This window comes from Panthera uncia, assembly GCF_023721935.1.
Source record: "Panthera uncia isolate 11264 chromosome A3 unlocalized genomic scaffold, Puncia_PCG_1.0 HiC_scaffold_12, whole genome shotgun sequence".
In the NCBI taxonomy this organism is placed as follows: Eukaryota; Metazoa; Chordata; class Mammalia; order Carnivora; family Felidae; genus Panthera; species Panthera uncia.
The window spans coordinates 16,594,605-16,621,033 of record NW_026057579.1 but is presented as its reverse complement, the minus strand read 5'-3'; the positions used below and the strand labels follow the sequence as shown (position 1 = coordinate 16,621,033).

At 43.9% G+C, this 26,429-nt stretch overlaps 1 protein-coding gene across 1 annotated transcript in view; it reads right to left on the bottom strand.

The window, feature by feature from the left end:
- Positions 1 to 26,429, bottom strand: part of ALK (ALK receptor tyrosine kinase) — a 675,158-nt gene that overhangs the window by 469,948 nt on the left and 178,781 nt on the right. Inside the window, exon 2 of the mRNA XM_049651902.1 lies at positions 7,134 to 7,253. Coding sequence (XP_049507859.1) covers positions 7,134 to 7,253 — 120 coding nt within the window. The remainder of the gene's footprint in view (positions 1 to 7,133; positions 7,254 to 26,429) is intronic.

Sequence of the window (26,429 nt, the reverse complement as noted above, 5' to 3'; positions counted from 1 at the left end):
AAAGTTACCTGATTGATAAGAAGCGTGAGGGAAGCCCCAGGTTTTGTGATGATGGTCATCATCCAATGGAGTTTCATGGAGAATTTGGGATGTTCAAGAAATAACCATTCCCTGTATAAGAATCTTCTCAGATTTCAAGAAGAAGGATTATACCAACCCAATGTTATCAAAAAGTTCCATCAATTTTTCCATACAAAAATTCCAAGGAGAAAGAGACATCAGTGTAGTCTGGGTACTCAGTGAAAACAATGCAGTGGAAGCAGGGACTAAGCTGGGCCTTACAAGCTGGAACAGGTAGGCTCTAAGGAGAAAGGTTCAAGGGAAGGAAAACAACAAAGTAGTTGGGGACACAATGGAATGAGAAAGTAGGAAACAGGGGAAAGGAAGAATATAAAACATAAGGAGTATTTATCAAGGTGAGAAAAGGCTCTTACAGTCCTTTTTCCACTTTATCTCTAGGTGGCTTCAACACTGCTGATTATTTCTGTACCTAAAATTCTTTACCACCTTAGTTTCTATGAGTATACCATTTCTTATTTCTCCTCCCACATTTCCTATTTCTCCATTTCTGTGTGTCAAGCTTCTCTTCTTCTGCTTACTTCTTTTTTTTTTATTTTTTTATTATTTATTTTTGAGAGAGAGAGACAGAGAGACAGAGACAGAGAGAGAGACAGACAGAGTGCAAGCAGGGGAGGGGCAGAGAGAGAGGGAGACCCAGAATCTGAAGTAGGCTCCAGGCTCTGAGCTGTCAGCACAGAGCCCAACATGGGGCTTGGACTCACGAACCACGAGATCATGACCTCAGCTGAAGTTGGACGCATAACCGACTGAGCCACCCAGGTGCCCCTCTGTTTACTTCTTAAATCCAACATCCGGGATCTTCATCCTCCAATTACCAGCCTCAACCACAACCTCTATGCTAATGACTCTCTATCTCACCTCTCCCCAAAGCCAAGACCTAGATTTACAACTCTCTACCTGTTGTCTTCACCTGGATGTCCCTGAAGACATTCAAATATAACTTGCTCAGCATAGCTCTCTCCACCTTCTCCTCTCTTAAGGTCTTGGTCACCATTTCTCCTTGCCAACTGTTTATCCTCCTCCCTGTTTCAGTTAACACAATGTCCAAATACTCAATTACCCAAGCTGGACACTCCTGGATGGACAACCAAGTCATGCTCAACTTATAGCCAGAATCTGTCCCAGACTCCCATCCTGCCATTCCTTTCCCAACCTATGCTTCACATGTAGGATCATGTCTAAATCTTGAGTACATCTGGAAGTAACTTTCTCCAGGCACACTGCTGCTGCTTCCTCCAAGGTCCTCCATATCCTCTGGTATTGAGCTTGACCTGTTCCTGAACATGCCTTTGCACCAGGAATGCCCTTCTCATTGGTCTCAGGGTCCAAGGCTCAACCGAGCTATCTCCATCTCCAGGACATCTAACTTCTTAAGTCCTCCACAGAACTGGACGTCTCTCCCTACATTTCAGGAACTTTGAGCATGTCTCTGTTTCTGCACTTGTCATAGTGCAGGCATGCTTGCCTCTTCCTTGAGAGTTCTTGAGGGAAGGGACTGTGTCCTATATGTCTTTATCACTGCTATGCCTAGAGCAGAACCAAACATACAGTTGATATTCCAAGAGTGTTTATACCCACTCTCTCATACCCTGTGGCATCAGAGACACAGTAAGGGGGAAATGATTCAGGCAGGTAGGGATACAGAAACAATGCTCAGTGGGGAGGCCACGACTGGACTGCGTATTAGGGAACCACCTGCCCAGGTAGGACTGCTAAGACCATGCTAGCAGGAGAAAGAACACATTGACAGGAGACCAGACAGGCTGAGTGATCCTTTCCACGTTAATCTGTCTGTATTTCTCTCTGTGCATCTCTATCTCTCTTCCCTCATCTGTTTCTTTCTTTCCCTTTTGTCAATACCTTTCCCCATGTCTGTGACAATTGCTTTAAATGGCTCTTTTTTAACTTGTTTTTCTTGCCTCTGTGTCAGTTGGTCAATCAGTCTTTTATCTTTTAATCTGCCTTGTTTCTTTTCTGCTTCTCTTTACCCAATCTGCCACTAACATAGAGATAAATTGTTGGTATTTATTGAGCGGATCTATGTATCTTCATTTTAAAGGTAGGGTATATGATCAAGTGGGTTATTTTAGACAAGTCTTTTCTTGAAACACCTAAGCCATCTGCTTGTTATTTAATTTCCATGGATAGGGTTCATTGGCCTCTAGCAGGCCAACAGTCCTCAGGGTGAGAGATATACCCTGCTCTTGGTTTTATATAACCAGCAGTATTGCTGTATCCCTTGGGACTCAGTCTTTTTGGTGAATGCATTCACAGGGCTTGTACTTACCATGTTACAGATTAAAATACAAGAGCATGGACTAGGAATGAACTTGATTTCCCAGTTCAATGGAGCAGGGTCGAAAGAGAACACAAGAAGTCCTGGCCTGTCAGGGCAGAGGAACGGGGAACAAAGCTTTCAGCCCTGACAGAGGTCCACAAGGGAACTGGGAACTGCTTTTCACTGACACCAGGCACTTGAGGGTGGAATAGATGATCACGTCCAGCCACATTAAATATGTAATTTCAGAAATGTGATCAAACTGACTTCCTGCCTGAACTATGAAGCAAATCCCATAAGGCATTTGTGGGCTTTTTTGTTTTCCATTTTCAATTCTGTGGTAGGTTGATTTTTTTTTTCGAGAGAGATATGTTTAATTTACCCAGTCTTTTCAATCAAAGAAATTGATACATTAACAGGACCACAGTAGTGGCCCCTGTAGTGGCAGTAGGGAAAGTAATTAAAAAGTCGAATTTTTCTTTCTTTCCAATAGCACCAGACCTCAAATTGGATGGGTCCCAATGGGCTTGAAAGCATAAAAAGTTTTAATAGAACTTTTATTTAAAGTCTAACAATGGCTTTGTTGTAGCCTGATGTTGGGCATTAAGGGGAATCTTTCTCTTCCAGGAGTCAATGTTCTAGACATTGGAGGAGTGGAGGGACAAAGAACTGTATGACCTTATTAGGGCTGTCATAACAAAGTACAGAAAACTGGGGGGCTTAAAATAACAGTAATTGATTCTTTCACCGTTCTGGAGACCAGGAGTCCAAAATCAAGGCATTGGCAGGGCTATTCTCTCTCTGACAGCTCTAAGGGAAAATCTGTTCCATGCCTTTTTCTCGGGTTTTGGTGGTTGGTGCCAATCCTTGGCATTCCTTAGCTTATAGATACATCACTATAATCTCTGCCTCCCTCATTACATGGTGTCCATCCTGTGTGTCTGTGTCTGCGTCTCTGTTTTCTCAAAAGGACACTGGTTATATTGGATTAAGGCCTACTCTAATGCAGTATGGACCCAAGTTGATGATCTCTGCAAAAACCCTATTTCCAAATACGGCCAAATTCACAGGCACTAGGGGTTAGGACTTCAATATTTCTTGTGGGGGAACACAATTCAACCCTTAAGAGAGACCACAGTCTATGGTAGGGCACACAAGACTGCCCAAGGTGCCCTTGTTTGGGAAGAGATGAACTAGCTGGCTTGCCTGGAATAGTCTCAATTTGGGGACATCAAGTCTTGGTTTTATAGCTGCCTAGCTCTTGGGTAACAGACTAGTCATTCAGTCCTAACACCAGGAAGTAAGAGCCTTCTCCGTGGAGGGAAGACTTCATCTGTGAATTCACTTTGTGGTGTAGTAGAAAGAGCACTCAACTTGGAGTCAGACAATCTGGGTTCAAGCTTTTCTAACTGCTGTTCTGCTCCAAAATGGGACCATGTTAATAAACTTCTTTGGCCCTCAATTTACATGGGATATAAAATAATTTCATAACAAGCTTAAGTGAGAAAAAGGGTGTGAAAGAGTTCTGCAAAGTATCAACATTTTTGTTCTTCAATAAACAGGAATTCTCTTTCTCCTCCTCATCTGGGGCAGAACCTTTGATTATATTACATTTTACATGTTGATCTGATTCTTCCCACACCCAGCGTGGGCAAACATGAGCTAAAGTGGGCAGGACACCATCTGCTTCTGTGGCTCTAGAACTCAACATGATGATAGCTCCCAGTGCCCTCTGTCTCTTAGCACCTGGAGCTACCAGTTGGAACAGATTTTTATCTGGGTGGATAACAAGAGCCCAGTCCTCTAGCCAAGCTTATAAATAATCTTAAGGCATAAGAGGTGATGATAAAATGGGAAAAAAAGGTATTTCTTTAGATGCCTCCCCCCCCTTCCAAGCCTTAGGGGAGGAATGTGTAGTTCTCTGCTTGTCAATGATGACACAAGCGGGCTGCAGTCCTTCAAGACAAGAAGCGAGAAAGAGCTGGAATCAGATACCAAATGCCACTGAAGAAAATATATTTTACACGACATAAAAGGCCCAATGTAAATTAGAAGAAATATGGGAAGACTTCAAAAAGGTAGGTCAAACTTTTTCCTCAAGCAGATAATTACAGGCTGGGGGTGAGTAAATCTTGTTAGCCTCTCTCCACCTCGTCTCTTCTCATAAAACACTGGTAAAAAGAAAGCCACAGTCAATTCAGGACCGGACAGCCTGTCTGAGAGGGCCGGCCTGCTGCTGTCTGTCATGATGCCTGTGGATAGGTTGTTGCTGGCCCCTCTTGTTGGCCCTTTGTGCGGCCCCCCTCCAGAATATCCCCTCCCGCCTCATCCCCAGAACGCAGGCATGGGACTCCGCCACTCAAACGCCCACAATGACTTGCTGAGACTTGGTTACTTCTCACTGTCTGAAGAACTATCCCTTCAGGCGGCAATTTTCCAGTCAAATTTCTCTGCCCAAGTTTGAGGCCTTAAAATTAATGAAGTTGTTAACATTTCTTAAAATGTCTTTCACGGCAATTGAAAGGTACAGATTTATCACCAATGAGTCTGTTGGCCTCTCTGGTTCATACAGACATGTGGGCTGGGCCCCCACAAACATCCTTCAGGGGACAGGAGTCTTGGCCTTCAGTTTGCTCTGTAATGGGTTTCGGATGAGTCTTCACATCTGTGCTCCAGGATCAGCCCCCAGAGGTGCTTGCTGTAGCAATAAGCCTAGCTGCCTCTGGAATTCTGGCCTATAAGCCTTGAGAGAGCAGGAATAAGTCTTACTTATTTTTGTACTTGTATCCCCTCTGCCCATCTGGCACTGGACCAGGTACATAGAGGTGATGGTGGAGGCAGGTAGGTTGTGGCTGAATTAAATATAGTAAGGTAAAAAAGGCTCTGAAATTACCACTGCACTCAGTCAAGGAGCCACCAATCAAGAATCAGTTCTTCCCGCCCTGTAATCAATAGCAATAATGGCACTGCCTTTGGCATCTCCATCCAGCATTTGGGCAATGTCTGGCCAATGGTTTGGGTCCTCTCTTTTGCCTAGAAGAAGGCAATTCATGAGGATACTAGGCCATAAGGAGAGTTCGAAAAGGCTCTTGAGAATGCTCCTGATCTACTCTTTTGCGCCAAGGCAGCATGTCTTTCTACCTCATTTCATAGATAAGGGTGAGGCCTGAAGGAAGTAGGTGTATCAGGGCCAAGCAGTGGTAGGGAGCAGCTTAATAAACTCCAGGGGCTTTCTCCTTTCAACCTGCAACCTCTTTCTGGATGCTCTACAGAGAACAAATGCAATGCCCTCTGTGTCATCCAGGAGGTAGGATGCCTTTTTGGACATTCTGCATTTTATAAAAGTTGTCATCCTGCAGAGATACTGAATGACTTTGAGAGCAAAATCAAAATGTTATCCAAAGACCGGTTGTATCACAAATCTGGTTACAAAGCAATAACGATACAAAGGACCAGATTTCAATTATTTATAGACACTTGCCCTTATCACAAAATGACACTCAATGTCTGGCTTAAATAAAATCAAGAAGTAATTCTTATCTGGAATCTTCTGACAACTACTGATCTTCCTCTCCCACTAGGGAGGCTTAGAAGCAGCAGGAAACATCCCAGCAGAGTATAATCCTAGAACTGCCCTAGGGTTTTTGATGCATTTATTTTTTTAAGTTTGAAATGAAAGGTACAGTTAATATGAACCAAGACTAGCTACGTTTATGCATGAGGGATAGCAGTGAGTGGAAGATCTCTGTTAGGTGCATTTTAAAAAGCTCAGGTCCAATGGCAGAGACTGAGTATAAGGATGAGTAAATATGCCCAGAAGGGAATCTAGAACTCACTGCTATACCAGGTTCATAAATACTTAATTGAAGCAGACCTCATGAGTAAGTTCCATCCCCAGAAGCCTTTTGTATTCATTCATCATGCACAAGCCTTTATGAGTATGTTCTATGTGATACAATAAAGTGGGGAACAAATGCAGCTTAGTGCCTGCTCTAATGGGGTTCACTCTAGAGAAGTTCAAGAGAAGAAAAAATGTCCACCTGAAAATACATCAGCTCTTTTCCAAACCCGCTCTTCCCTCTGCAGAGGCCCAGCTCCTATGAACTATTAGAATGTTAGCTGTTAGCACAGAGAAAGAATGAAGAATCCTATACCATACATATATGGCCTCCTAAGACAGGATGTAGCAGGCTGAGTAGGTGGCCCCTCTGGGAGGAAAAGAGAATGTAAGGGAAGAATTCTGGCTTTGTAGTTAGAGTCCACTCTGCACAATCTTATTAAGCTCAGTTTCTACATCTGTGAAAATGGAACGGGACCTGGCCTCCTTACTTCTGAAGTGGGTGCAGATCACATGAGTTGAACTAATATCTAGGAGCATGTCTGGGAAACTTTAAGGAGTTGCCCAAATGTCAGGGAGTTACCTGAGGGGCCCCAGAAGACCTGTGACCTTCATAACAACAATCCTTTCTCAAGAGGTCACCACTGCTAGAAACACTCATGAGTTAGAGCCCTATGTCTAGAAACCACAGTCAAAATGCAGATAAGTGTGGTATCTAATGATTGGGCAGGGGTGTCAGGAACACTATACGCCACAAAGGCTGGGAGGTTGGGATACAGTAGCAACAAAGCCATGGGCTTTATCTAGGATAAAGAATGCACCTGTTGGTCCGGAGATGCCAGGCCTGGCTGGAATGTGTGCCAGTGGATACTAAAACTCACAGCTTCCTTAATTATGAGATGGTGATTACACATTGACTATAAAATATATACTTACCGTATCGACTGCGATGAGACAGGAAAGGGAAGGAATCTTTCATTATCCAGGTCAGATTCCATACAAAAGGATCAGGAGGAGGAGAAGGCAGGTTTGTCGGTGACTCCGAGGAGCTGTGACCTGAACATAAAAACAGAGAGAATACTGACCCATGTGCTTAAGGTGTGTTTTTCTAGCTGTCACTCATATGGCTTATAGGAGAAGTATGTAAGAGGCTTTCTTGTCATCCACTGGAATACCAGGGAAAAAAGACCGAGCCACCAGTAGATTGAATTGACCCCAAGCACCTCAGTGCACATTTTCTACCCAGGCAGCCAAATCTAAGAAGTCTGAATCTTGTGACCAAACATCTCTGGGAGACTAACTTGAAGCCAGGAGACTTAATGGCCTGGTCTAATAGCTCTATTCAAAGTCTATTCTGCCTATAAGAATTTGTACAACTTCATAGAGAACTTCATTTCATCTAGATAATGTCTCCACTCTATGTTCAGACTTGTTAGTTCATCTAAAGTTGTTTGCTTGGGTTATTATTGCCTTATCAATGAGAGGGTTGAAATTGCACTCAGAAGTTATGAGATTTTGACAATCATGTTATTTTCAGGGACCAAAAAAAAAAAAAAAAAAAAAAAAAAAAAGAGCTAGGTGATGGGTTTTCCCACAGTCACCAGTCCAGGGAGCCACAAAGGATTAATGTTCTTGTTTGCATGAGAGAAAGAAGGGTTGAGAGAAAAGGAAAAAAGCAGCATTATTCCTTTGCTTAACTGTACCTCGAGTGGGTTTTGTGTGGTGAAAAGTAATTATAATTACCTACAAATCAAATGAACACATGTTACATGCTCTTATGCAGTTCTTCCCAGAAAACCCCCAAGTCAATCACTATTTGCTAATGTTTTATGGCAGGCAAAGCTTCTTCTGTTAAAGAAGGAACAGCTCTGTTTCAGAGATAGATGTGAGCAAGCCTGAGTGAGGGAAAGAGGGAAGGAGGTGGACTAGGGTTTTTTCTGCATCTTCCATGAGCCAGGCACTTATGCTGGACTCAACCCACATAATCCCACGTGATATTTGCAGTTGACTCTCAGAGATAAGCAGGATCACCCCCATTTTACAGCTGCAACAACTGAGGCTCAGAGGGGCAAATGATGGAATCAGGAGCTGAACCCAGGTTTGCCTGTATCAAAAGGCCATGCTCCACCATGAGTGGTGGTGAAGAGAAAGATGAGGAAGAAGAGAAAAAGGAACAGGAAGCAGCACAGAAGGCTTTTTCCAGTCTGTCTGCTTTGTTGTTTCTTCCAAATCACCTCCAGAAGCGGTTCCACTGGGCCATATTCTCCTGCCTCCAACCTCTTGTTAGTATCAACCTCTCTTCACGCGGTTTAAGGAAATTACCATCCTGGGTGAACACAGCAGTCTTTTGTTTCCAGGCCCCTCCACTGTTTTATCTGCTGGTGCCGTACTCAGGTAAAGCTGACCATGGGAGCATGTGGCCTTGTAGCTAGAAAAAGGATGGGCATTCTACAGTCACCCTCCTGAAAGAAACATCTTTATCTCTGCCTTCCAAAGATTTAAGATGGAGGGCACCTGGGTGGCTTAGTGGGTTAAGTGTCTGACTCTTGGTCTCAGTTCAGGTCTTGATCTCACAGTCATGAGTTCAAGCCCCATGTTAGGCTCCATGCTAGGTCTGGAGACTACTTAAAACAAAAACAAACAAACAAAACCAACACCACCAAAGATTTGAGTTGGAAGTGCTGGCTTCTGAGTACCTAGAAAGGGTTTTTCACTTTACTCCTACGTTTGATGTAAAGAAATCAGAATTGAATTGGTTGGTGCCCAGATACATCTTTCTGGTAACATTTCTACAAATGGCTCGGGGAATGTGCATTGAAAGGGGTCAGGAGCTCTGCTAACAAGTTTCAAAAGGAAGCCATCTCATGTCACACTCAAGTCAGCTCTGTTTTATAGATGGACAATGGAGCTAAGAGACATCATGCCTCAAACCACTGGTATACTTGGGGGAAGGACTGAGGTTTATTACAGTTTTTGAAAAAAAATTAATAATATGAATCGAGCACATATGGACAAGACACTATGCTAAGCACTTTAAATGAGTGATTACATTCACTTCCCACAACAACCTTGTGAATAGTAGTATCATTGGTCCTCATTTTACAGCCAGGGAAATTGAGGCTGAAAGAAATTAGACACCCGGACTGTGGCCACATGGCCAGTAGGCAGAAGACCACAGTCAACAGACCAGGTTAGCCTAATGCTATAGCCCATGCTTCTTCCACCATCCTTATGGACCCCCACAAACCAGTGCAAGGGGTTCTACAGCTCTCTATTGGGCTTCAGGCCCCCAGAGGGCAATGGCTAAGGCCAGGGGTCACCACAGAGCATGCTCCAGAGCAGGGCCACTGCGTGAGGGATCTGAGAAGACTGACAACCAAACCCTTGCAATGACCTCCATGTGAATAAAAATTTGTATCTCTAGGTCTATCAACAGAGCTCAAATTTTAAGTAGTTTTGAAGCAGTAGGAAGATCAAGCCCAAGCAATACGTCTCAGCTTCCAAGTGAAGTCATTTTTCTTAATGACATAGTTTGGGAATGGTACTAACTTCTTCCTGGACCAGAAGCACCAAGTGGATGGCACTAGACTTCAGGAAGCACTTACAAATCTGTGTGTGGGCACTGAATAGCAGATGACTTTTATATGGATGAGGGCCAGGTTAAATAATGATGGATAAAAAATATCTGAAATCATTCAAAAGATTGGACTCTGAGGGCTGAGTCATGGCCCAGTTAGGAGTCATGGGCATCACTGTGGGTCATCCCCCCAAAAAGCATAAAGTGTTTTCTATCCAAAAATTCCAATAAATTATTGGGCATCTTCAAAGATGAATACTGGAGAAAAAGCAGACATATGTATCCTGCCCTTACAGGAACTCCCAGAATTTCTGCCAGGAGGCTGGCTTCATATGGTCCCCAGAGGGAGACAGGTAGTGAGTGATTTGCTGCATGGGGCGGGGGGGTGGGGGGGGGTCAACCGAAAAGATGGGCATCTGAAAAAGTAAAGACCAAGGAAACACAGCCCACCTAAACCAAGTTGCTTGCCAAAATCTGAAGCACTGAGATAGACATGAATTCTAGTCAAAGTTCACAGACTATGTATCATTTAGAATATACAGAAGAAAGCACTTCTGCATCTAACAAGTGCAGGGAAGAAGTTCTGTTTCCTTCACACCCCCTATTCTTCTAATCCTCACCGTTGGTTGGGAAGCGGGGGGGTTCCAGCATAGAGAAGCACAGATGCCATAGGAAGCAATCCATTTAAGCAAGAGAATGGCTTAATTTTTTGGTATTTCCCTCTCAAAATGTAAGGATCCAGAGTGAAATGGGCCTTACCAGCACATGTGTATGGGGGGAAGGTATGAAATTAAGACCTGCTGGCTCAAGAAGAGTGTATCTTGGACCCTGGGAAGAGGGGTGGGAAGGAAAGGAGAGGGGAAAGCAGGAGCAAGAAGTGTCAGGTGTCCAAGTGAGGCTGGCCAGTGATGGCCGAGACCACCTGCAGAGCAAAAAGCACACAAATGCACTCTGGACTGAGGGCATTATTGGTTGTCCCCCTTTCTCCTGCCTTCAACAATTTCCTCCTCTAGCAAGTCAATCTCATCCGTAGCAAACATACAGCATGTTTAAAGAAATGACCACCACATTCTTCCTCAGCCATTGTCCTCCTACTCTGTTCTCCTTTACAGCTACATCTCTTAAAAGATTTGTCTGTGCTCCTGTCTCCACTTTCTCCTTCCCCTTTTCTCCTTAACTTAATAAAATCAAAACTGCCTTCACTATCCCAGGTCAAGGTCACTGGCACCCCAAGTTGCTGATACAGTGGACAGTCTTACTCCTTCTCTTACTACGCCTCAGTCTTACTATGTCTTTCAGAAGAACGTGAGCCCACCGACTTCTCCCTACTTCTTGGATTCCTCGCATCCTGGTGACCACATGGTCCTTGGCTGCCACAGTCCTCACCTCCTAATCCAGTGGCGGATCCTCTTTACTGTTCTTTGCCAGATCTTCCCCATTTTCCAGGCTGTATAAAACAAAACGAAACGAAACACCCCACACAGCCATCCATTCTCAACTTTCCAGTGGCAAATGCCTAGGAGATTTCATGGCTGAATATTGAATTTCATCACAGTGGTTTTAAACAGCTGACAGTGATCAATGACCATGAATTTCAAGTGACCCCAAGACACTAGACCCTTCCTGGACCTCACTGAAGACTCCTGACCAATGAACAAGGATTCTATTTTAACCAACCACCAACTTAGCATCACCACCACGGAACCCTATTCCTAAAGCTTTAAAAACTGTGACTTTTCTTCCTTAGAGAACTAGTCAGTGAATTTCTTCTTGCCTGACATGTAAATATGCTCAGCTTTTTTTTTTTTTTAACCTCTGGTGGTCGGGGGATGGGGTTATCTTTGTTTTAATTTTAGACATTTGTTGAAAGTTGGGGAGGTTGGATATTTCCTCTTCTCCACCTAAGCTCACTCCCAAACTGATCTCACCCAGTTTTATACCTTTAAATACCACCTATATACTAATTCCACTAAATTTATATCTCCTGGCTGAACTTCCCTAAGCAGCAGAATATATATCCAACTGCCAGTTTGAAATCTTCATTTTATTGCCTGATAAGTATCTCAAACTTAACATGTGAAAACTAGGGGCACCTGAGTGGCTCAGTTGGTTAAGCATTTGATTCTTGATTTGGGCTCAGGTCATGATGACATGGTTCGTGGGATTGAGCCCTATGTCAGTCTCTGTGCTGACAGCATGGAGCCTGCTTAGGATTCTGTCTCTCTCAGTCTCTCTCTGCCCCTCCCCTGCTCGTGTGTTCTCGTTCTCTCTCTCTCTCTCTCTCTCTCTCTCTCTCTCTCTCCCTCCCTCCCTCCCTCCCTCCCTCCCTCTCACATACACACATACACACTCAAAAAAATATAAACTTAAAAACAAACACAAAACACTAAACACTTGATGGCCTACCACTTAAACCTAGGTGTTCCTGATTATAGAGAGGGGACAAAAGTCTTCTGGTTGGTTGGGCCCAAACCAGAAGGAATCCTTGACTTCTTCTTCCCCCCCCCCCCCCCCCCCCAGCAATTCATCAACAAATCTTGCTGGCTTTACCTGAATTTTACCCCTTCCATTTCTCTCCCATTGCCTCTCACCTGGATTACTGCTATACGCTCCGAGCAGGCCTCCTGCTTCTACTACTATTCACTTTCAGGCTATTTTCCACACAGAAGTTTGTCCTTTCAGCCCTGAAATGTTTTTCAGATTTCTTGCCATGCCTAGCCCTTGATGGCCCCATGTGATCTAGCCCTGGCTCTCTCTCAGACTCATTTCCAGCCATTTTTCCCTTGCCTGTGGAGCTCCAGTTCTAACAGGCCTCCTTGTCATCTCTCAAACTCACCAAGCAAACTCCTACCACAGGGCCTTTGCACTGTTGGTTCCCTCAGCCTGGAAAGCTCCTCTTTCCCAAATGCACATGGCCATTCCTTCTCTCCATCCAGGTCTCTGCCTAAATGCCACCTTCTCAGAAAGATCTTCCTGATCATCCTGCCAGAAATGGCACTCCCTGTAAACCACTTGCTATCCCCTTCATGCGCATTTATTATTTCCTATATTTACATTCACTTGTTTATTGCGTATCTTCTATACTAGTCACTGATACATCCCCATGCCTGCCACATAGTAAGCATTCAGTAAATATTTGTCAAATGAATGAAACTAGAGCCCTCGAGGAAATTAACTCTGGCACTTATTAGCTATAGGACTTCATGCTAATCACATACTCTGAGAAACCTCAATGCTCCGAAAATGATAAGATCAAGAATAATGTATGTTCTACCAACCCTCAGGGTTTTGTAAGAGACAGATGAGTTAATGTGTGCGTGATCTACTCTTTAAATACCAGTTATGCCACTCTTGAAGTTTTATGCTTCTATCTCTGCTTCAGAATCCAAAATGAAGGGGAGTCTTGGTGCCTTTCATATGTCCAGGGATCTCAAATACAATGTCCAGAAATTAAAAGTGCTCCCCGAGAGCTGTTCCTGTACTATTTACCAGTTAATTATTAACTCTGCAAACTGTCCATAATCTCTAATACTCCAGTTTTAGTCAATTGCCAGTATCTTCATTTCCAGTCTTTATTTTACACTGTCTCACTGTGTGTCCATTTATTCCTAAGCCAATGTACATTATATAATAAATATATCATACTTGCCTCAGTGTAAATAATAAAGAGCTGTTTGTGTATGATGGTTATTTACATAAATGCCCTGGGTTCACTAGCAAACATGTTTTACAAACCTACGTCAATAAAATGTAAAAATGCTTCTATTCTGAACACTCCTTGGAACTATTCCTGCCTTGCCTCATACACGTTTTACTTATTTATTTTCCTTCCGACAATAAAACAATCAGTGACAGCTTGCTAGTTTTCCTCCCTTATTTGAAAACACACTTAATAATGCATTCTTTTACAATGATTTTGTGTCACACAAAGCAAAGTTTAATGTGGTCAAATAAATAGTGGTCCTAATGTCAAATGGTGGTGGTGAGCAGGCGTAGCCAGGCCAGGCCCCAGGCAGGCCTCCCTGACTGGGACCGGCAGCCCAAGGGAATGCTTTTCATATTCAGCAGGCTGAGCCCACACCTGCTCAGCCAAAGAAACCTTCCCAGTGAATTTACACTGCTCCTAGAGTCAGCGGTGAGGCTGGAGTTGTAACAGGCAGTTCTAAAAAACAGAGATGCGATTTTCAGAGAAAAGAGAGAGATGTGCAGATGTGTCCTTTGTCCTAAACACACAGACCTCCCACACCTTCTCTGGGCCTAGAAAATGAGGGGGTTGAATCAGCTGCTAGCTGAGGTCTTCTCCAGTTCACACATAGTTGATTCTCCATACTTTGCTTTCACATCTCCTTCCAGCTGGCTCATTCAGAGAGGGGCTATTAGTGTCAGGGGCGGAATGTGAATGGAGCTAAGCGGCCCTCACTCCACCTCGCCTTTCTCCAAGCCCCACTTCCACTCTGCCAGGAAGGTTTGCACTCTCTCTTTGCAGCTCAAGTCCTGAAGCAAAAATTATCTCCCGTAATATTCTCTTGTCCTATTGAAAGTCATAGTTTCAACATATGTGTTTTGTTTCTCCCCAACCCCAAAAGGATTCGTGTATAGCTGCTGAGTTCATTCAGCGGTGAACCACATCTGTCATTCAGGAGAAGCTGGCATTAAGGAATATTGAGGGAATCCAAAGGAAATCATCAGCCCAGTTCCTGCCCTTGAGGAGACGGTTACCTACAGGGTATACCAGACCCACACCAGAAAGGGAATCACAAAGAGGTTTCTGCAAAAATGGTTAAAATGTGTAAAGTTGAAGCCTTCATGCTTCTGCCTATACTTTTTCTTAGCCTTATTTCCCACTCAGAATCCTTTTGAATTCTACAGTCTCTAGTACACATGTCTTCCAACTTTTGTCTAAACTGATCTCTGCCTAATACATCCTTCCTCAACTACTGCTTTCCTAAATCCTGCCTTTCCTCAAAGGTCCAAACCAAATTCCTCCCTCTCCTAGGTTCCCCATCTTCTCTGAGCTTAAGGCCCATCAAAGTAGTTGAGCTGGGATTCAGAGTGGACCAACACAAAAATCACCTGGGCCCTCCTTCCTCCTTGACCACCAAGACTTACTGCTACTTAGGATGGTGGTGTTGGGGTCACTTATCAAATGTTGTTCAAACTACCTTGGTTGTTCATGACAATAGAAGATAAAGTATGTTAATTTCACTCACAGATTTCAAACTCACAGATTTAGAAGAAATTAGGGGAAGCTTCTCACAGGGGCTGTTGTTTTATCTCATGTAAGACATTCTTCCTAGGGACAAGGTCAGGGACAAATCAGGGACATAGACCCCAGGTAGCTCCCAATCAGTTGGGACACCACGTGTAGGTAGGCCACCAGTGACTCATAATTCATGGCCAAAGCAAGATAATGGAGGCATTGTGATATGTGATGCTGCCCCTTCAGAATTTGTGTTCTAAGCTGCTACATTTTGACCTATCTAGAGATGGCCTCAGTGTCCCAAGCTCATGACTGGATTGTGAGATCTGTAATGCCTTCTCTTGTCCTGCCATCCCTGTTCCAGGTATACTTAGTCATTGATCCTACCTATCTGTCCAGAGTGGACTCATTGGCTTTTAGTAGCAGAGAAAGCCAATTAGCATTTATACTAATCCCTAAGAGCAACAGATAGGGTATCATTATCCAGGTGGCCTGATTCTTCACTCACACACACACACACACACACACACACACACACACACACACACCCTGACAGGGCAACATGACTCTCTGATCCAGGTCCATTTCTGTGGGTTTCTTGCACTCTACTCTTTATGAAATTTACTGCATTGTGATCTCAAGCCTATTTTCTTTGCCCAAAATACACTGAGTAGAATAATAATCAAAAGGAAGACTTTAAACTTACACTAGGACTATCATCTTGTGATCTCAGAGAGCTTTACCAGAAGGTAAATAATTAATGTACTGCAAGTGACACAAAGACCAGGCAGCCTGGAAAACCAAGTCCATCAATGAAAGACGTTGCGGCATAAGGCAGTGCTTGTAGGGACAACCATCCACCAGTGGGCCCAGTAGTTTCTGGCTAAGTTGAACAAGAAGCTACAAACTATCAACAACTGGTTTTTCTCTTGACCTGATGTGTCAAGATGGGGAGGGATAGTTCCCAGAGTAACCTCTGGAGAGGGCATGGCCCACTTTCGCAAGAAGAGGTGAGCTCTAGCCCAGAAGAGTGGATATTACTTACACAATCACCAAGAGCTTTTGACTCACTGATGCTTTGGGGAGTCATTCATCCCAAAAGTCATTCATCATGACTGTTGTCAGGATTACCTGACAATAGTCCTGTGAGTTAACCCTTTTTGCAGATGAGAAGATTCAGGCCCAGAAAACATATCTGTCCTGTGCAAGGTCACATAGCTAGTATCATGACAGAACGCATGACTGAGGACCCTGATATATGTACTAACCAGCAATGCCACTCTCCAACACAGCCCTCCTGGAGATGATGATGCTGACTTCTCTGGAGAACAGCAACATCGAGTTAAACACAGCAGAAAGACTGATCAGATCACAGTTGCCTGCAGCATTCTCCTGAGGATGACAGATTCCCTTCAGGTCAACTAGGAAGGTGACCTAAAAACACACACCTTCAGTCAGGGCAGCCAGCTCTCCAGGGCCTCAAGCTGAACCTGCACTGTTTCCATGGCAACCACCACCAGGTCTGATGCTTGGCCCTTGAGGTGGGCCTTGGCTGGTCCAGGGAAAGGATGCTTGGGATGGGAGAAGGAGAGGGGCAGAGCACTTTCTACTTCTACTAACTTCTAGTCCTTTCAATCTCTCTTTATCTACTTGTCACCCTCCTATTTCAGGAAAGAGTCTATCCTCCAGGAAATCACACTTCAAAAACATTTCTCAGAACAAAGACCTTTCACCCATGGCTAGACTCCTTTCCAGAGAATGGAAGAAGAATGCCTGAACAGCCTGGTGTGCTAAATAGAGACCCAGGTTCCTGGGAACAGTGATGTTACTGTGCGACCTTGGGTAAGCTACTTAACCTTTTTGAAGCTTTGTTTCCCTGCATATAAAACAGAACTCATCATGCTTTTCCATCCAACTTTAGGGATGTTCTGAGAATTAATGAGGCAGTATATACAAAGCCCTCGGGCTCTTTTGAAGAAAGATACACTAGAAATCCTTGGGCTGTTACCAAGGGGCATTGTCATGATGATGCATTTTAAAACATTCTTCACCTGCATTACTAAAATAAACTCAGCTTGTATTAAAATAGATAGGCTAATAGCCTAATTTTCTCCTCCCTGTTCTGAGGCTGCTCTTTTTGCTTCCTTCATCTTACACTGTGAACAGCTATGGTCAGTGTTACCTTTGACCCCTATGCAGAAACCCAGGGTGAGAGTTGGGAAGGGCTCTAAGGACCATTTGTCTACATCTTCCCATAACACATATGGGGAAGCTGAAACAAAGGAAGAGCCAATGCTTTACCCAGGGTCATCTCACTAGTGAAAAATCAAGAATCTGATCTTTGGAGCCTTCATTCTGTGCCTCGTCAAACTGCAGAAGAAGGTAATAAAGAAAGAAGGAGGGGAAAAGAAATAGGGGGACATGTATTTTTGTTGTTTAAACCTTTAAACTTCTGTTCTCTATGGTATTAGGGGATGAAAAAAGAAACTAAGGAAAAAACCAATACTCCGCGTATGTGCCTATTACGCATGCTAGCCCCATACTGGGTGCTTTACAATCACTGTCCCATGTAAATTATACAATTTTCTGAATGGGGGATTATTATCCCCATTTCTAATGAGGGATATGACACTCACAGAAGTTAAGTAACTTGCCCAAGGTCCTGGAGTGAAAAAGAATGGAATTAAGATTAATTCAATAAATGAATATTTATTGAGCATTTTCTATGTGCCAAACTCTGCCCTTGGCAGATAGGATGCTTTAGTGAGCAGAATTAGACATTACCCTCTTAGAGCTCACAGGCTGAGGAGCTTAGAGTGTGGTAGCGTAGCAGACAGCAGTCCAACCACCTCACAAATCCTTGTAATGCCTCAACATTGATATGTGTTATGAAGGAAAGACACACGGCCCTTTGAAAAAGTATAAAAAAGAGACTAGATTTCAGCTTTAAGGCAGGGAAGGATTGCCGGAGAAACCGGTGCCTCAGGTGGGGCCCTAAAGTGGATGAGCAGAGTTAACCAGTTAAAGGGAGTGGGACAGGGAGGGAGGGCACACAGGGAAGGGGTCTATTGGAACCCAAGTCTGTCTCAGTCCAGAGTACTGGCTCCTTTTTGGCCACCAAGAGGGGTGAGGTGTTACTGAGGACCCCTGCTGTGGGGACCAGTGAGCAATGCCACAGTGCAACTCAGAACCTCTTGGCGACGATGTTGATTGCCCTGGAGAACAGGGACATTGAGTGGCACACAGAAGAGAGATTGGTCAGACCACAGATACCTGCGGCATTCTCCTAACTGAAGGCAAGGCTTCCTTCAGGTCACCCAGGAAGGTCACCTGAACTACCACAGACAGGCTATACCCCATTGGTAAGACTACTCTGTCCTATTGGTCATCCTTTTGCCTTTTCTATGACACTCAGCCCATAAGCCAAGCTTCCTGGAGGGAGAAGGCCTGGAATCCAGACACCAGAACCCAGCCCTTCCCTTTGGTGTATGCCTGTGTGCTTAAATTCTGCAGGTCTATTCCCCTGGGGTTTCCTCCTCAGCACGTCCTCCCTCAGACTGCCAGGCCTCTGACAAATTGCACCCTATGCAACCCTCCCCTGGTCAGGCCAAGGCCCCATCTATGGGGAAGGCATCAGGCCTGGTGGTGGTCTCCATGGAAACAGTGCCGGCTGAGCTTCAGGCCGTGGAGAGCTAGCTGCCCTGACTAAAAGTATATACTTCTAGGTGACCTTCCTGGGTGACCTGAAGGAAGCCTTGCCTTCAGTTAGGAGAATGCCGCAGGTATCTGTGATCTGACCAATCTCTCTTCTGTGTGCCACTCAATGTCCCTGTTCTCCAGGGCAATCAACATCGTCGCCAAGAGGTTCTGAGTTGCACTGTGGCATTGCTCACTGGTCCCCACAGCAGGGGTCCTCAGTAACACCTCACCCCTCTTGGTGGCCAAAAAGGAGCCAGTACTCTGGACTGAGACAGACTTGGGTTCCAACAGACCCCTTCCCTGTGTGCCCTGCCTCCCTGTCCCACTCCCTTTAAGTGGTTAACTCTGCTCATCCACTTTAGGGCCCCAGTTCAGGCATCAATTTCTCAGGCAATTCTACCCTGGCCTTAAGGACGAAGTCAGATGAAGACACATCAGGTTGTTATGGGTCTGAAAACTAAATTCCCTTCTGGAAAAGTGAAGGGATGAAACTGACCCTGGAATACTCTTCCTGCCATCTAGCTCCTGATGATAAATCCATATTTGCTTTCCCCTCACCAAGGCCCAGGCCGACACAACCAAAGCCTTTCTTTCTCACCACCATATTTTATTTTGCTTTAAATATTAGGTGAAGAGAGAAGTGGGGGGTGGGGGGACGGGCAGAAGGAAGAGAAAGAAAAGGAGAGGGAGGAAGGGAAGGGAAGAGATGGTAAAGAGACTAACAATGAGGAGTGTGCAGAAACAAAGAGAAGGAGAGTGCAGAGGGAGAAGGGAAATCATCTGATATTTTTCACCATTCGGAAGTTACCGAGAGAAAGTTATTCAAAGTACCACTGTAAAAAGGCCATAAAACACCTTGGGGAAAACATGAAAGTCATGCCGCCACCATACAGATGAGCACCCTGGAATTAGCTGCCAGAGAAATGTCTGAAAAGAGGAAATTCAATGGCCCACACGGCTGCCTCTGCCCCCTCCCTCCTAGTTTCCGCCCCCTCCAAACCGCCTGGCTCTGAAAGCAGAGGCAGTAATTTGGAGCCAGCAAGTGTGAAGGAATGTCGGAGCTGCTATTTGCCTTCATGAAGCACATCTTGAGTGCATCTATTAGAAATATATTTTAAAATACACTTTCAGTTTCACTATAGAAAATCTGAAAAAGTCAGGAACTTCTGAAGAAGAAAATAAGCACGACTCCTACCTCCGGCACCCAGAAATCCAGTGTTGACACTTTGTGGTGCATGGTTCTGTGACTTGGTTTTCACACTTACAGCATTTGGCTTAAGGTCTGTTGAGAAGGGCAGGAGAGATTTTCTCTCCACCCATGAGATCTCTTCAGGACTAAGAAAAGGCATTCTCCAGAACCACTTGATGGTGGGGGAGGTGGGGGTGGGCAACACCAGGCAGCTAACACCTTGGGGCACAAATGCTAAAACCAAGGAAACTTGAGATGCTCTCAGCCCAATGGCAAAGTCAACACAGGTTCGCAGGGAGTAAAGGTTAGTTTTTATCAGGAAGCAGAGGCCTTGGCCCCAGCAGACTTGAGAGCAGCTGGGATATAAATGCAGAGAGACCAGGGGAGGCAGGTACACTGCTGTGTACCTCAGCATCACTGGGCAGAGGGGCGAAGAACTTCTGCTCTGGCAGATGCTTTAAAGAAGTCACAAGAACAAAGACTATAGAAAATGTGTTATGTCAGGGGCACCGTGGGTGGCTCAGTTGGTTGAGTGTCTGACTCCAGCACAGAGCCTGGAGCCTGCTTCAAGTTCTGTGTCTCCCTCTCTCTCTCTGTCCCTTCCCACCCCCTGTTCACACTCTGTCTGTCTGTCTCTCAAAAATAAACATTAAAAACTTTTTTTTAGAAAATGTATTGTCAGTGCTTGAGCCTAAATAATAGATGTAGTACATTGACTTCATGACTTGGGAGAGATTTAAAAATAGGTGGAATTCTATCCTAACCTCAAAAGGACAGCCAATAAGGATAAACTAGGAGAAAGAGTCCTATCGCTCTGTGGCCAGTGATACACTCAACAAATGTATGGCAGCTCTTAAAGCCCCTTCACATGCATTCAAGCCTTTGATCCTCACAATGGTCTTGTAAGATAATAATAATAAAAAAAATCCCAACTTACAGAGGAGGAAAATGAAAATCCAAATGGTTGAGTCAATGCTTCCTAACCTTTTTACACATCATGACACACAGAGAAAATGATGTTATACGGCCCACTGGGGTACACAGGATACTTGTAGTTGAGGCAAGTGGTCCAAGGGCTTCAGCCACTCCTACTCTGACTCAGCCTCCCTGAGTGCTAAGGAGTTAACAGTTTGGTATCTCTGCACATCTGTTGGCTATCTGCAGTATATCCATGACCATGGCATTGCGGGGGAAGGAAGCTCTGGGCCAAGAGATGTGGCCAGAGCTACGTTGTGAGAAGCAACAGAGAATGCCACCACTCTGCACCTTGCCCCAAGGACATCTCAAATGTCCTAACAGGGATGTTAGCCACAGAAGAATCCCGGGGTTCACTCTGCAGGCAGTCAGGAAAACAGCAGGTATGTTCAACACTGTCATCACCACACAAAGCAGGTGATTCAAGTGAATAAGGGTCTTGAAGTTGGATCTGATGGAGCCATAGAAAGTTCCATTCAAGCATTTATAACTGCTAAGATGCTTCAAAAAAAAAAAAAATGAGAGGTAAACTCAGCTCCTTTCACCACCCTGGGAAATTCAGAAAATAATTTCACGGGATGGTTATTGAATGGCCAAAAAGTAATGATTACAAATGACTGCGTTAACTGCTGTACATGGCCTCATCTGTCATCATTGCAGAGTCTTATCAGGAACCTCATCAGGATTAGTGGCTCATCATGACTGATGGTATTTGCCAACCAAGACGGCTGGGCTCCATCCCTTGTCCCTTCAATCATAGTGGCAGGAGGAGACTTCTAAGGTTTGAGCATAAACTCTGAGAAATTGCTCTCAGCAATGACTCCAGGAGTGACTTCCAAGATAATGGGCTCTTTTTCTGCAAGTGAGAGTCTATCTCTTCCAAACCTCCTAGGTCTTGCTGTCACTGGGGAGCTTGAGCAACATCAGGACACGATGGTATATAATAAACTAAACCTTCTAGCCTGCTGACTAAAAGGGTATACTCAGTACAAGTAGTTTGTACCCAGGCAGCATCTACACGATATTAAGCCCCTGGGTGGAAAATGAAAACATTTCCTTACTTCCCTGAATATTTCCAAATGCTAACCAGAGGTTTCCATTCTTGTCAGGATAATGTGCATGCCCTTTACCAATCTAACCCAAGAGAAGCAGTTAGGACTGAGCATTAGAAATATTTGGAGCACGTGAAGAAAACATGAGCTAATTGGATACTACCACTTATATTGCCTATAACTGTGTATAGAGTGAGACTGACTTCTAGAGAGGTTCTTGCAATGAGCAGAAAAGGTGTTGTAGGAAGGTGAACTCAATTCCCTGCTAATTGTTCACATTCACCAACAGATTATCAGTGGGTGGAGAGGAGGTACATTACTTCCACCCCCCCACCCCTGCCCTTGCATCCAAGATAAACCCCCCCCCCACTCTGTTTTTTTGTACAGAATGCATTCCAGAGACTTCTGGAATACCCACATCCATAAATACTGCTGAAGCATATCATTACTTCTGTAAAATGCATTGCCACAACAGGCAGAAAACAACAAATCATTCACCAAGTGACTGAGGACCACACCCAGCCTAATAGCATGAGACTTTAAAATTCGTATCTCAGCAAAACGACCATTGATTACATATCATGGAATTTGGAATCACCTACAAATAGTGAAAACCGTGACTATTAAATCTGTCACTACTGAGAAGTTGCTGCAGTCAGAATATGAAAGTTAGAGGAATACAACCAGATACAAAAGTTACTTTTCCAGGTACAGTAGGGTCCTCTGGGGTAGATACTCAGGTTCCAGATCCTGCAACTGGTAGAGGGGAGGAAAGAACTCACACATACTGGAAGATCCACCCGTGGCCTTCCCACTTCCCACGTTTGTAGATCTGTGCAGTCTTCCTGTCCACGGTAAGTAGCAATTATATCCCTAACAATTATATCCACAATAAGCCTGACTCACCCTTGAGATGAAAAGGCTTGAGGAAAGCACATTTGTAGGCTGCTCATTGGTGGGGAGACCCCACAGATTAAAAACATTGAGATCCTTACTCTCTGGAGTGGATGTAAGTGGAGCAGTTATAGGACCAACAGAGAGAAGCTCTAGAATGTGATGCAGTCTGCTGGCAAAAGCAAGAAGGAAACTAGAAGTGAGTTGAAGGCAATCCACTCCCAGAGCAAACAGGAGAGTGTAACGCCAAAAAGAAAAACACACATTTGGCTCATGGGGCCCCTGTCCTGCAAGGGGAGCACTGAGGAAGAGTGACCTAGCCGAGCTCCCCCAAAGTCATGCAGGAATTACAAGCAGGATCAGGGAAGAGAAAACCCAATGTGACTCCAGCAGAACAAAATGGCAGCCAAAGCTTCCTCCTGTTTGAGTTATCCTTGCTATAGAGGTATGTGGTAGGAGATGAGGGTTTATAAAAGGGGCTTTAAACTAGATTAGGAAGAGGAGGCCAGATGGGGAATCCCAGACGGTGCCCTATCATCTTGGAGTTTAGATCCTGGCTTAGACATCAGGCTGACCTGAAATCAACTCACAGCTCCAACACCTACTACCACCAGGGTGATCTCAGCCATGCTATTCAACTTCTCTAAGCTCCGCTTTCCTTGTCTGTGATGTGAGGAGAGTAATAGAATCAACGTTATGCGCTTGCCTTGAAGATGCCGTGAGAGAAAGCTTCTGAGTCACTTGGCACAATGCCTAGCATATGGTATGTGTTCAGTAAGTATTATTTATATCACCACAAATAATAATGTATTATCATTATAATAAATAGAGGAAATGCTGGACAAAATTTGGGTCCAGCCACGGAGAAGTCTGAGTTTTGAGATTTGAGGTAAGTCTGTACGATCTCTATGAGGGAGAACAAGAGTTTTGTGGGCAGCAGAAAAGATCTGGAATCCAGACACAGCCACAGGGGTGGTTGTTTTCAGGGCTGGGTAGGCAGTGACAAGAGGGGATGAAGCAGCTGCCTCAGGAAAAAGTGGCTGTGGGAGCTTCGGCATGCAGATCCTGGCGGACCATTTGCTAATATCAGAGAGGCCAGCAGTAGAGGCCTGAACTTTGAGTCCTGATGCTTACAAAGGTGGAGGGTGCCAGATACATGGCCAGTCTGGGAGCCAGTAAAGCATAAATTATATTCCCATGGCAAGAACTCAGGAGCAGAAAAACAAGGTAAGCTCCCAGTTAGGAGGGAAACATGGAGAACAAGCAGAGAAACAGGGCCCAGAGATGACACTGGACCCAGGTGTCAGCCTCACTCTCACCCTGTCCTGGACTGACTGACTGACCGAGTAATCTCTTTCTATTTAATGCTGTTTGTATTCACTCCCCTCATCCATGTTCGAGCCCAGACAGAAGGTGCTACAGAAAATCTCTACCACCTCCTGGAATCTCTGGGCAAATCATGGAGATTTCACATTGTGCCAAAGATAGGAGATTGGCAAATATTTTCAGATTATTTTTAATGGGAAAAAGGAATGGAGTTCAGAGACGTTATTAGACTTGTAAACTTAACAATGCTCTCTGGCATGATTCTAAAATGGATAATCAACCAGATGGCTTGGAAACCTTTAGAAATATAGACTGACCATAGGGAGACAAAACTAGTTCAATAGGAATATGATCAGACTAAGAGTAATATACTTACTATAAAAAAACAAGCAACACAGTCCCCTCCCCTCATCAAAAAGGAAAATAAGTACAAAACAAAGGCCCCTGTAAAATACATAGATCCTGATTTTGCTCCTTCCCTCACTATACCCTCCCCCACACACTCACATGCAGAAATACAAATGGTTAATAAATATTTGACAGAAGTTCAACCCTAACAGTATTCAGAGGGAAGCAAATTAAAATACCAAAATACTGCTTTCCACTTATTGAATTAGAAAATATTCAAAAATAATTTTTAGTAATGTAGATAGCTTAAACTCATTTAAATTAATTTCAAATAAATGTTCTATGTAAGTGATGAATTACTAAATTCTACTCCTAAAGCCAATATTACACTCTGTGTTAACTAACTAGAATTTAAATAAAAATTGGAAGCAAAAAAAATAAAAGAACATAAAACAAATGTTAAAATGATCATGCTCAACAATGATGAGGGTCAATGAGACAGATACATCCTTGGTAGGGGTATAAATTATAAATTTAATTGCTATTTGTAACAATAATGTTATAATGGCTAACAATGAAAGCTTACTATGTGTAAAGCCCTATAAACATGCATCATCTTATTTATCACAACAATCCTATGAAAAAGGTATTAATATCCTCATTCTGTATACGAAGAAATGAAGAGGATTAGAGTTTCAAATGCCCCGGAGATTCTGATTCTCACATGTCACCTGATAGAGGGAAAATGCGTAGGGAAAGGATGAGGAGAGATGAAAATGTCCCATAGGTGATTCTGGTCTGGGTGTAACTATGTCTCCGCTGAGAATAACAACACTACACTACACTGTAGGTGTAGACAAGCAATTTTGGTAATATTTAGAATCTTAAGAGTGTGCATACCACTGACTCTGATTTTATTCTAAAAAAAATATTCTGTTACAAAAAAAATATTTGTTGGGGTGTGTAGGTGGCCCAATCCGTTAAGTGTCTGACTCTTGATTTCAGCTCAGGTCACAATCTCATGAACCTCATGATCTCACAGGTTCGGGAGATTGAGCCCTGCAGTGTTCTCTGTGCAGATAGCATAGAGCCTGCTTGGGATTCTCTCTCTGCCCCTCCCCACTCGTGCTCACTTTCTTTCTCTTTCAAAATAAATAAACATTAAAAAAAAAAGCAGTGAAAAAATGTGAACAACTACATTCTACAGTAACTTTATAACAGTAAATGCTATTTCAATTAGAAACAGATTATCTAGGATTTGGTGGAATGAGTAAAAAAATAGTTGGGTTGTGTGGGTGGCTCAGTCGGTTAAGTGTCCAACTCTAGGTTTGGGCTCAGATCATGATCTCATAGTTGGTGGGATCGAGCCCAATGTTGGGCTCTGCACTGACAGCATGGCGCCTGCTTGGGATTCTCTGTCTCCCTCTCTCTTTCTCTGCCTCTCCTCTGCTCACTCTCTCTCTCAAAAATAAATAAAATAAACATCTTTTTAAAAAAGAAAGAAAATAGTAATAGTAGTCATGGTAATAATAATAACTTTGTTGCTTGCTCATTATGTGCCAGGTACTAGTTTAAGCTTCACTTGAATTCCCATGTATTCCTTATATAAATCTTAATGTTTATTTATTTTTTGAGAGAGGGAAAGAGGGGGGGCAGAGAGAGAGAGAGAGAGAGAGAGAGAGAGAGAATCTGAAGCAGGCCCCAGGTTCTGAGCTGTCAACACAGAGCCTGACGTGGGGATTGAACCCATGAACCATGAGATCATGACCTGAGCAGAAGTCAGATGCTCAACTGACTGAGCCACCCAGGCACCCCTCCTTATAGAAATCTTAAAGGACAGTGATTATAATTATCCTATTTTTCAAGTAAGGAAACTGAGCCACAGAAAAGTTAAGTAACTAGCCAGAAATCACAAACTAACCCATGGTAGCATCAGGACTAGAACCCATACAATCTTACTCCAGAGTATTTA